This window comes from Montipora foliosa, chromosome 1, assembly GCF_036669935.1.
Source record: "Montipora foliosa isolate CH-2021 chromosome 1, ASM3666993v2, whole genome shotgun sequence".
NCBI classification, from domain to species: domain Eukaryota; kingdom Metazoa; phylum Cnidaria; class Anthozoa; order Scleractinia; family Acroporidae; genus Montipora; species Montipora foliosa.
The window spans coordinates 9,667,836-9,680,335 of NC_090869.1; the positions used below are offsets into that span (position 1 = coordinate 9,667,836).

Sequence of the window (12,500 nt, forward strand, 5' to 3'; positions counted from 1 at the left end):
GTTGCACAATCCAATTCTCTAAAAGTTGATGGGGTTTTGGTAATACTAAAGAGATTACTTTAACATTCACATGTTAAATGATACATCAGATTTTGATGTTTTTACTAAAGGTATAAGACACCGTTTGAAATCATTACTTTTGATTGAAACCTTGTGAAAATCATTGATAACAAACTGAATATAGATCTTTTAACATTATGTTTTTCGTTGCATAACCTTTCAAGGTCATCTTTGTATTTGTTACTAAAGACCGGTTTATCTGCTATTTCTAGTTGTATGATCGATTCCAGAAGGCTGGAATTTCACTTTCACATCAATCAATGCTGAATATTCTGGATTTGATTGGAGGGCACTACAGTGATGGCCTTTTGGATCTCATAAGAAACAAAAGAAAATGTCACATGGTTATAGATAACCTGAATATCAAGACCAATGTCAAGGACATGCGCATGGACAACCGAAACAAAATGCACAATTGGTTCATGTCTATGGTGGTTTCAGAAAGGGTGGATGTGTCATTGCTGGACAATACTAGGCCCATAGGAGACATTAAAAACTTTCCAAATGAGAATTATCTCATGTCAGATGGAGAGCAATTACTGATCCGGAAGTCATCTCGCATTCTCTTCTGTAGAGTATTTCAGGAGTTCTTTGATCAGGACATGTTCAAGTTTCTAAGCAAAGTGTGTCCTAAACAAATCCATCATCATCAAAGTCTTGCAATGAATGACAAGACGTCTTTATTTCCTATGCCAATGCATTTTGAGGATGAAAAGAAGCTTGCAGACATGGTTGACATCCTTTGTGAAATAGAAGAAACTCTAAATAGAGTGTGGCAGAAGTCAGGTGCCACAAATGATGGTTCTGGAAATTGTGCAAACAATCTGTTAGTGGGAACATGCTTGCACCCAGGAGGAAAATATTGGTCATCACCAAGTTGCTGTTCAAGCAAATTGTAACCAAAACCACAGAGATGGAGGGAAGTGTAAATAATGGTTAAGGGAAAGTTGTTCTTCAGTTCTTTCAACTGGCATCCAAAGCCATTAATGAGTTTTTCAAATTGCTCTTCATTGCTCTTTTTGATAGCTGGAGGTCTCTGCCTTATGTCGTAAAATATATAGGATCGATTTGGTTTCTCAAGAACTCTCAATGGATTTTGCATGGCGAACTTTTCTATAATTGCGTCTTGATATGCCACTGGTGCTGTTGCAGTCAAAGCAATAAAAGGCTTACTTGGGAATATAGAAGCAATGGTATCCAGCTTCCCATAATCTGGCCTAAAATCATATCCCCTATCGACAAAAAAAAACATCCTGACACAATTGTGGCACGAGAAACCGCTAATATATTCATTTCTGCAATGTGTTATATGTAGCGAGTACATGTACATGACATGGATTGTACTAAAATTTGCTCAATGTGCATACTTAGAATTTTGTTTCCAGTGCTTTTACGGAAAAAGAAACTTGTCATTTGTATTGCATGTGTTGATCACTCAGAAACTCACACCAAGAACATTTAAGACTATAAGTACCAGACTGAGTCGTCATGATAGTGAAGTGCTTGGGAAATTTGCATTATGTGATGCACGTTTTTGTAAAATACATGTACCAAAATCACATTATCGTTCACGTCAAGTACAGGACACGTAAATAAAGAAACAATTTCCAGAGTAAAGACAATATATTGCTCTTTATACAAATATGTCTAAACTGATGACATGTTTGAGCCCAATGAGAGCCGAGGAAAGCCGAGGTGCAGCACAAGGTATCAATTAAATCACGAATGAATTGCCAAAAAACATATACTAACCAATCCACGATGCAGTGCGCTTCGTCGGCCACAACACAGACTACGTTTTTTTGATACACATCCGATAGCAAAATTTCCCTGCATTTTTTTTTGCTGACAAGCACTTCAGGATGAGAAAACAAGATGCTGACACGTCCACGTAACACATTTTCCACAGAATCACCATGTACATTTATCTCTCGATCATTCAAATAATTATCCGCCTCCAAACATTCAGCTTGGATAATTGCTGTCGACTGTCCTTGCATCTTTATTTTCTCAACTTGATCCATCATCAAAGCGGTCAATGGCGGCACAATAATTGCAATCGAGCAATAATTTCCGCCTTGAAACAAGAAGTTGCACATATTTGGTACAAGCTGATAAATTACAGACTTGCCGTATCCTGTTGGAAGGACGGCTAACACATCTCGCTTTTGCTGCACAACGGCTTTTAACGCCTCCAACTGTTTTGGTTTTAAATATATATCGGGCGTTCCGCGTTTTGCTAGGGAAAATTTCACCGCTCTATTGAAATCGGCATGGGAGACGGCTGCCATTTCGAGAACTTATTTAGGGCATGCGCTCTTTCATCGCCTGTCACATTCCTGACAGTCCATCACGTGTGCAAATCGGATTTGACCAGATCTCGCCTTCGCTCGCCACAAGAGATCTGGGTACGAAATTTACATTTATTTACCTTTATTTTATTCTTTTATATAAAATACAAATGAGCAAAATAAAAGCGACTCTCAGCCTGAGGAACGTTTTAATTATGGTTCTCAGCCTCAACTTTCTTATAAAAAAAAATAAAAAAAAATAAGTAAAGAAATAAATATACGTCATCTGCACTTTACAGAAGCTGGAAGTTCAGTGATATTGGACAAGTACCCCAAGCTAAGCTTGAAGTTGATTGCCTGCCCTTTGGCCATGAAAATCAACAGACCAAACTAAAGGCACGTTTCATCAATTTGCGACATTACGATTGTTAATTACGATTGCTAATTTGGGAGAGTGAAAGCAGTGACTTGGACTTGATCCTGTACCTTTGTTTCTTTTCGAACCGTACTTGGCTGTTCAATTTCGGTAGGCTATTTATTTCATTCAAGTGGAGTCCGATCTGCACATGTTTGAACAGGTTACTGAGGACGTTAATTTCATTTACTAATCTGATGTAAAAAAGGTAATTTACTGCATGATGACCACGTAGCGCTGGAAGTCAACTTGTATCAAGAGGTATGTCTTTTATCCGCTCAGATTCTGAATGGAATATAAGTGGGTAACTGTATTTTTCAAAATGTTTATTGTTCGGCTTGACTACACAAAGAGCTCTGTCAGTCGTAGAAGCGATAATATTCTGTCAGAGCCGGAATATGATTAAAATTCGTTCATTCAAGGTACACCATATGAATTTTGGTTTATAAATATAGTCCCAAGGGTTTCATCCAGTCATATAACACTGAAAAATCCCTTTACGATTGAGCCTTGTGTATGTATGTATCTCATATCCAGAAACGGTCGTGTGTATTTCGAAGTTCCTTAGTTTACGACGATTTCGCGTGGAAAGGGGGGTTTTGAATCGCTAGAGAGCGTTAAAGTCATTAGAGATCCACAATTGATAGTGTAGGGCGGATTTTAAAACAAAAACACTAACAAAAGACGCGGATTTATTTGGAAAACACTGTCAGCTTCTTCGCAATTGGAATCGCTTCCTAAATAAATCATAGTAAATGTGAGACATCATCTAATTTCCGTTGAAGTTGGTCAAAATACGTTTCTATACCTGTAAATTAATTGGGTTTAATCTAGCCCAAAGAAGAGATAATAGTTAATATCTGCCCCCGCCTAAGATAGTATGAAAGGCAGTTGAGTTTAAATTATATGCTGAACAAGTCGCCCGTTCGACCCTGTTTCGTCCGTCGCCCCTGTTTCTGATAATCAATTTCTGAGCCAGGATACTCCATTTGCATCAGATCTGCTTCAATTGTTGATTTTTCAATCGCTAACCCGAACAGGACTCTGGTTCTCCGTGCGAGTTCCTACTTCGTGACTCCTAAAACAACTCAGTCGTGTAGAACAATACCAATACCACTTGCACGCCCGTTTAAGCAATTATATCGATACCACCTTGAGAGCGCGGTCGAACAAATCGAGATTGATTCCCCTTACTATATCTACCAATTTTTTACGCGGGGACTTCCAGGTTGTCTCCTCGGGTTTTGGCCTCTGGGTTTCGGGGACAATGATATAATGTGAAGCTTTACAGGTTTCTTATTTTTATGTGTAAATATTAATAGTTGGACAAAACAATTAACAGTTGAATATTTAATTAATACTAACTGAATAATGAAAAAGGTAATCACATGATTTCGAGTGCAATCTGGACTAAATAAGCATGAGTAAATTTGTTCAAAGATGAAAAAAATTGCGCGGCCGTCGAAATATTTCTGTTTTGAATACCAATTAATCTTAGTTGGAATTTTTTAAAAACAGGTTATGCTTCCAGAGCAGGAAAACAGTCTTTTCTACAGATGTGATAACTTATGAATAATATTTATAGAGAACAAGGTGTCGGCCGCTTCTAAAACACGATAACCAAGTTAATATGTTATTTGAAAGATTAATAAAATAGAAATCGAAAAAATAACATTTAAATAGCATTATTTCTCTGCATTCTGAATCGCATGTCAAATTTTTCTTTTTATGCAAACCAAAGTTACTATATGTTCCAACGGAATGCCAAGCGATTTTTCAGTTGTTAATAAAGTGCCTCGGTGATTAAAAAAAAAATCACTTCCTTTTTTTCTGCAGATTTTAGAAGTGTGTTCACTTAACACCTGTCTGGCAAAATTTTGAACTTTGATTGTTATCCAAAGCCAATGATGTTTAATTATTTGAGTGCAAGTTTTGGATTTCACGGCCAGCCATTGCTCGCGTTCAAAACTGACCGACTGGACTTCAGAGGGTTGGATCCAGGGAAAAGTGGCGTCAAGGGCACACTAACTTTAAGTTCCACCGTGTGAATGTAACTTATTTTTATGTGCAAAACGAGAGTTAAAAATTCTGAAAGCCCCAAACCTCTCGTGCTGCATAATTAGTATTAATTCTGCGGCATACATACGCATTGCATTGCACTGACATATACATTCAGTAACCCCAAAGCAAACAAAATGCTCGGATTTGCGAAAAGATCATTGAGCAATATCCATAATCCACGTGTACGCTCTGTATTATACACCACTTTGCTTAAAAGTGAGCCTTTGACGTCATTTTCTCCTCGATCAAGCCCTCTCAAGATCTTAAAGTTAGTAATGGCGGATAGGGCTTGGCACAAGTTGCTCGGCAACTTTTCGTATTCGAGCAACTTTTTTTTTGTTTCGATCAAGTTTTTGCATTCTGAGCAATTTCTAGTTTTCTAGATATCGGAGCAGCTTTTATTGCTTTAATTGGCCATGCTTTCATATTTTACAATGTTTCAGTAGACAATTTGTGAATTTCCTACGAAAAAGGAGCAGTTCGAAATGTCCGCGGCACAGCCGATCCAAATGTGAGTGCTTGCAATTGGAACAGATTAAATCAGTTCAAAGGAGAGCATTTTACTGAAGTGTCGTGTAAACCCAGATGTGACGCATGCAAGGAAACTGTACCTGTGTCAGAAAAAAAGCTCTGTTATGAAGCACATTGCATCCCAGAAACATATTAAACATATCTTTGCATTTTGCGCTCTCTTGAAATCGCCGAAAAAAAGACCAGGTATTGTAGATGTGAAGAAAAGAAACGACGAACGAACAAATTTATTTAGCGACGCTGGTTACAACGCAAAATTGCCCAAAATTCTTAGAAATGTTACTTTTGTTGTACAGATTGCATATTTTTGCATCAGACCAAATAAAAGAAGAGAGAAACCAAAAAAAGTTTTTGCTTTCTTTAGAAACTTTTGAGCAACTTTTTGGCCTTAATTTCGATATATCGGTCATAAGAACGAGATGTAGCCTCGTCTGCTCATCCATCGAAAATCATAAAAATAAACTGTTAGAGTGAAGGTTTCCGTGCATAGGTTTTTAGGGGTGGGGTTTTTAGATAATTGCTTGCCATTAGGGATGTCGTAAAAAGTAGAGTTCATCATCGACGAGCGTTTTCGTAAGCTCTACCCGTTGCAACCACTTCCGGAATTCGATGGCCCGAGAAAAGAAAATTAAAAAAAGATAACTTCTTACGGTGCAAATTTTTTCATTTTATCATATTTGTAGATAGCAAGTAAAGTAAGTGATTCATGATTAAAAAATAGGGGTCACCGATGATCTAAACGAGTAAAATCCATGAAAAATTTTATTTGTCACGTTTTTGCGTGACCTATCGGGGAACCACTGGAACCCAAGACAGGACCGATCGATGAAGGGATGGAAGGTTTTTATTTAACAAAAAACTTTTTCGAGCATAGCAACGAAGTTTCAAGCAGACGTCGTCTTCATTTGGTTAGTGTTTTGTATAATATCTCTCCATTCCCGTTATGCTCATCTTCTGGAGTGTGGTTTTTCTGAAATTTAATCGCTGGCTGTTTCCTCGCAGGTCCGCGCTATTCAAACGGACAAGGACGAAAATACAATTCTGCTCTGTTTTCACGAAAGTAAAGGAAAATAACTTCAAAAACATGCATTCATTTTGAACTTAAGTTCGTAGGGTAATAGAACATTTTAAAAAAAGACAGTACTTACTAAGATCTACTCTCTCTGCATAGTTTTAAACCGAGCAAAAATATCCCTACATTAGTAAGCATCATCGATAGGAAACCCGAGTATCTGGAGATGCACAGAACATATGCGCAATAACAGTAGTAGGCACTGTCCATAAAACCTCAACTTCACTAATGCTGGAAGTAATGCGTGACATATTACAGTCGCGTTACCTGCGCAGTAACGTTGCGCACAAACAGTTAGCGCGAACGTACTTGCCCAATTTCGATGTATTAAAATACACCTCATTCCAAAATGGCCACCATTTTAAAATAGTTTTTGTTTGCTAGCAAATATTAGCCGTTGTTGCCTCGTTCCAGACCAAATATTTTTTCAATTTTAAGTTAAAGGACGAGGCAACAATGGCTAATTTGCAAGCAAACAAAGGAATGCTAAAATATCTACATCACCAGAGGTCAAGAAGAGTCAAGAAACACAAAACCTTACGATAATCACGCTATTGCTCACTAATTGGCCGTTCCGAAATTCAGCAGGGAACTGGGGCGAGTTTCGAATTTTAACTAAGTGATGATGAACTGACACCACCACATGAAAGATCATGTTAAGATTGGTCATTTGACCAAGTATGATGCTTTATGGGTGAACGGAGACCAAGTTATAAATAATAATAATAATAATAATAATAATAATAATAATAATAATAATAATAATAATAATAATAATAATAATAATAATAATAATAATAATAATAATAATAATAATTGCCAACGAGTCAGGCCTGCCGCCTGGCGAGGCGGCAGCTTATAGAGCCGCGAGAAGATTTTTAGGCGGACGAAATCTCAGAAGCGCTTCAAATTTAATTGTAATGTAGACCAAAAGCTGTAATGTAGACCAAAGCGATGAAATGTTGACCGTAGCGATAACCAATGAGAGTGCCGCACGAGTACGCCGCGTGATGTTTGCAGCCGCCAGATCACGCAAGCTTGGCTCGTTGGCACTTTAGCGACAGCTATAACTAGTAATAATAATAATAATAATAATAATAATAATAATAATAATACATTTCTATAGCGCCCTATTCTAGAGCTCTAAGGCGCTTTACAATAAAATGTTAAAAAGCAGTAACTTAGTAAATTATAAATTCAAATAAAAAGTAAATTAAACTACAAATTAAAATAGCGCTTAAAAAGAAAAGTTTTAAGATTGCTTTTAAAAGATGTAAGATTTGGACTACATTTTACATTTTCTGGAAGATTATTCCAAAGTTTAGGAGCGCAAACCGAAAAAGCACGATCACCATAAAATTTTAACCTCGATCTAGGTGTCACCAACAAGTTCATAGTTGAAGATCGTAAACTCCTAGATGGCTTGTAAGTTTGTAACAGATCACGAATATAGCTAGGACTTAAATTATTTAAAGCTTCAGAGTTAACAGTAAGGGAAGCCAGTGTAGTTCTCTCAGTAAAGGAGTTACACGTTCATGTTTAGCACCACATAGGATCAGACGCGCTGCACAGTTCTGAACTAACTGAAGTCTATGAATTAAGTGTTTCGGAAGTCCGTATAAGAGAGAGTTACAGTTGTCCAATCTACACATTACGAAAGCATGCACTAACATTTTGGTGTTTTCAGCTGACAAAAACGTCCTAATACGAGAGATATTAAGAATGTGAAAAAAGGCTGATTTACAGATGGCAGTAACTTGACGATCCATGTTCAGTTCATTGTCAAAAATTACACCTATCTTTCTGGCAAACTGAGAGTGTTTTATAGCTGACCCATCAACCGCTGTGAAAGAGAGGAGCTGAGAGGCTGGACGATGTCGCGATCCAATGACCAAAATCTCTGTCTTGTCACCATTAAGTTTAAGTTTGTTCAGGGACATCCATGCTGCAATATCACGTAAACATGCTTCAATTCTGGGCACAATAACAGGCGAATCAGAGTCGAAGGAAAAATAAACCTGAGAATCATCAGCGTAGAAGTGAAAATGCATATTATGTCTTCTTATAATCTCACCAAGAGGGGACGTATACAAGAGATATAAAATAGGGCCAAGAACAGAACCTTGGGGAACACCGTAGATTAGATCAGACCTGGTGGCACTGGTTCCATTCACGCAGACAAATCGACTCCGACAAGCTAGGTAGGATTTGAACCAAGCGAGGACCCTTCCCTTGATACCAAATCGCATCTTCAATCTGTCGAGTAGTAAACTGTGATTAACAGTGTCAAAAGCTGCTGATAAATCGAGCAGTAACAAAACGACAGTGGCACCATTGTCTACAGCTCGTAAGATGTCATCATGTACTTTCAAAAGGGCCGTCTTAGTACTTTGTTGTTTCTTGTAGGCAGATTGAAGTTTCTCACTGAACCTTAAAATACGGTTCAAAATCCACACAAACGTCTCTAAGTTTGACAAAGCGTCCCCCAAAACCATGTAAACTCTAAATTTTTTTTATCAGTTTAGTGACAACTGTAAAATCCCATCATGTACTTACAATTTGAAAGAAGCTGCGATGAAAATCGCTATGTTTGCCCATTTTAAAGAGTATCACGGAAATCATAAAAATTTTAAGGGTTGATATGGTTTTGGGGGACGCTGTATCAAAATAAGAGACGCCTGTATGGATTTTGAACCATGTTTCAAGGTCCATGACTTGGTCTCTCTGTTCACCCTAAAAGCACAATACTTGGCCAATTGACCAATCTCAACATGATCTTTCATGTGGTAGTGTCAGTTTATCGATTAGTTAAAATTTGAAACTCGCCTCAGTTCCCTGCTGAATTTCTGAACGGCAAATTGCAATGTAAGTGTGTGACCTTCTTTATCTGTGTTAATAAAGTGTGATAGCACTTTGCGAGTTAAATTGTTAGTTATTGTTGGATTTTCTCTCCGAGATCAGCAAGTCATCAAAAATCAATCACGTTTTCTATCCGCACTAAGCAACGAATAGCCTCCAGAATAGGAGGTTTTATTCACTGAACATAGACGTGTAAATTGCATATATTTATTTATCGTTTGACTTGGCCGTTGTTCATATCAATCCTTTTGAGTGTAAGGTGGACGCTGTTTTCTTGATTTCTCTTCAGATTTCTCGTCAGTGTATCATTTTGTTTGCTTCGTTGTGTGTTTTTGTTACTGTCCTCAATCTTTTTTCTGGCAGACCTTGTGTAAAATAATCTCTTTGTTGTTGCTTTTAAGCTGCTGGACTTTTTAAAATTTTGAGTGTGTGGTTGTTGTTTTCGGATCCTGCGATGGAAATTTCTCTGTACGTTGGGCTTGTATTGTGCAGTTCTCTTTAAAATACGATTTTTTTTCCAATGACGTACTATTGGGAAGTAACTGTATTTGGTTTTAAGATTTGGTGTATATAATTAGTATTATAAAGTAAAAAAAAAAAGTTAAAAGAAAAGTGACCATAATGTAATTACTGTTTACTTACAGTAATATAAGTAAACCGCTTACTACATGGCAATGCTTACTACATGCCAATCCCAGCGCTCTGATTGGTACTTTCTCGGTCGGGATTTTGCGGTACGGACCGTTTCCGTGGAAAAGGTCCAAGCCATGTATTTTTGTTTTGGAGCAAAGCCGGCAAATTCATGATTGAAACAACTTAATTGGAAACCAAAACTGCGAAAAACTTGCGAATATTTTTATTCTTCACAGCGAAACTACGAGAAAAAGCCGGGAGGCCATAAACGATTTTATCAACCAACAGAAAAAAAGTGCAAACACAAACAAGAAGACGGTTATACCGCTGCACTCGGTCCGTAACGCCACGACTGAGGGCCAATATTAACCGCTTACTAACCAAGCGCGGCGGCCGTACTGGGGAATATTGGTCTCAGTCGGGGCGTACTGCCACGACTGAGGCCCATATTCCCCATTACGGCTCGAGCAAGTGAAGTTAGTAAGTTGTTTATTATACGGCATTGTTTCTTTGACAAAAGGTGTTCAAGCTCGGACGGAAGGAAGCTTTCACTTTTCTGATTTTCATACTATATAAGCTTCTATATACATACACCGGAGAAGAGTGCTCATATCTGCCGTCTCCTTGTTTGTGTTTGCACTTTCCTTTTAGCTGATAAAATCGTCTATGGCCTCCTCGCTTTCGATGATGCCTGTTTCACTTTCCAGATCTTCAGGATAATAAAATGTTTGTCTGAAGTCTTTATCCATCTTTGGAATCGGAAAATAGAATCAATCTTTTTAGCTTTTTCTGGTAGTTTCCTTTCGCAGTTTTTGGTTTCCGATAAAGTTGTTTCAAATTATGAATTTGCCGGCTTTGCTCCAAAATAAAAAATACACGATTTGGACCGTTTCCCGCGGAAACTGGTCCGTACGTACAGTCCGTACTGCAAAACCCTGACCGAGAAAGAATCAATCAGAGTGCTGGGATTTGCCCACGACTGGCTTTGTCATATAATAATATTACTTATTTTAGAATACCAGAATTTAAAAAAAACACATTATGAATACAAATATTTGGTGTCAGCAATCTTGCTGTGGGATTTAGTATTTCAGAAAATCACTTGCTGTTTCCCAAACACTGTCATTTCACAATGCAACTCGCAGTGCTGTTCTGTCTATTCCGTAATGTTATAACGGGCAGTCATTTCAGATTACAAGACTACCTCATCGATTTAATATTCCTTCATAGATTTAACATTCCTTCAAGGACTCAACAAATCATATTTTAAAAAAATCACATCATTGAAGTTGGGCAGGTGTGCATCCAAACAACTTTGTCAAATTTATGTGTTCTTTAGTGGGAAATATTACTTATGTTATGCTGGTGATTACTGAGCAGTTAAAGTGAGAAATGTTCTCCACACAAGCCCGTCCAATTTATTTTATTCAACTCATACTTGTGCTGTACTTACAATCGTCATCCTGTTGAACTGGCAAGCCTGGCAAAACCTTTCCAGAGCACATTCTAAAGCGCAATGAAACAATAAATTATTCAGTGGGGATAATTATTTTGTTCCTGCTGCTATTATTTCAAAATAATGGTTTTGTATTTGCTTGAACCTCTTTATAAGACTTGCTTAAATTCGAAGCCACAATCCAATTCTTCCTTGAGTAATATTTTTGGAGTCCTCCATCTAAGGCTTTTCTTTCCACTGTTATGGTCACGTGTCAGTTACTTTATTACAGCATCTTGTTGAACCTTTGAACAAACCAAACTCTGGTAGTCCCTTTTACTTAGCAGCCACTACTACCATACTTACCATTTTTGGCCTACCCTAAATACAAGGACACCCAAGTTGAACCAGCAAATTAAGCCAAAAGTCTTTCAGAGCCATTTCTAGGCTCCTTGCAATGTATAAAGACTGTCTAAGGAGATGTTTTTATCACCTAGAAGAATTTGATCTGTTCAGATATCTTGATGTTTAACTAAAAAAATCTATAGCTGTTCGGCAACGTAGAACCATTTGAAAATTATTAGAACAGTTTGACTCTCCCGAACACATATTTTGCCAAAGATTATCGTTGGGTGCCCCTGTAAATAACCTGATCATGGTAGAATTACCTGCCAACCTAGTTGATGTTCTTCCTCTAACAGAGTGGAAATTAAATCATTGACTTGAATGAAGAACAGCAAATGCAGAGTACAGCACACACCACAGGTGTACTGAAGTTTATATCTGGCCCCTGTTGTTCAAAAGGTGGATAACACTATACACTTGATAAATCACTATCCATTGGATAGCAAAATTGGTTTTCCAATGACTTACTCACTGTTCCGTAAGGCTGTTATAGCCGGGGAGTGGGTTGTGAGGCTGGGCTCTCACAACCTCTCGAAATGCCCCCAATGGCGTGCGACTCTAAGAGCATCTGTCAGCTAAGTCCAACTTCTGGCCTCCGCGTGGCGGAATTGGTAACACCGACAGGAGAAGGGGCGAAGGCGAAACCACTGGCGCCTTTAAACCAGTTGCCCAGGGTAGATTGGGCTCTTAGCCTGTGAAGGCAGCCCGACTAGGGGAAGGTAAACCCTGATTTCAAAC

At 38.0% G+C, this 12,500-nt stretch overlaps 2 protein-coding genes across 4 annotated transcripts in view; both read left to right on the top strand.

Annotated features, from left to right (window-relative positions):
* The window catches only part of LOC138009370 (uncharacterized), a 3,321-nt gene extending 2,362 nt beyond the window's left edge, over positions 1-959 (top strand). Inside the window, exon 2 of the mRNA XM_068856430.1 lies at positions 273-959. Within this exon, the coding sequence (XP_068712531.1) occupies positions 273-959 (687 nt within the window). The remainder of the gene's footprint in view (positions 1-272) is intronic.
* Positions 960-2,673: 1,714 nt separating this feature from the next.
* LOC137974804 (trace amine-associated receptor 8c-like) overlaps positions 2,674-12,500 on the top strand; it is an 18,118-nt gene continuing 8,291 nt past the window's right edge. Inside the window, exon 1 of one of the 3 annotated variants that reach the window (XM_068821802.1) lies at positions 2,674-3,027. The gene's annotated coding sequence lies outside the window, so the exon portion shown is untranslated. The remainder of the gene's footprint in view (positions 3,028-12,500) is intronic. The other 2 variants (XR_011117505.1, XM_068821792.1) reach the window with 2 other exon arrangements.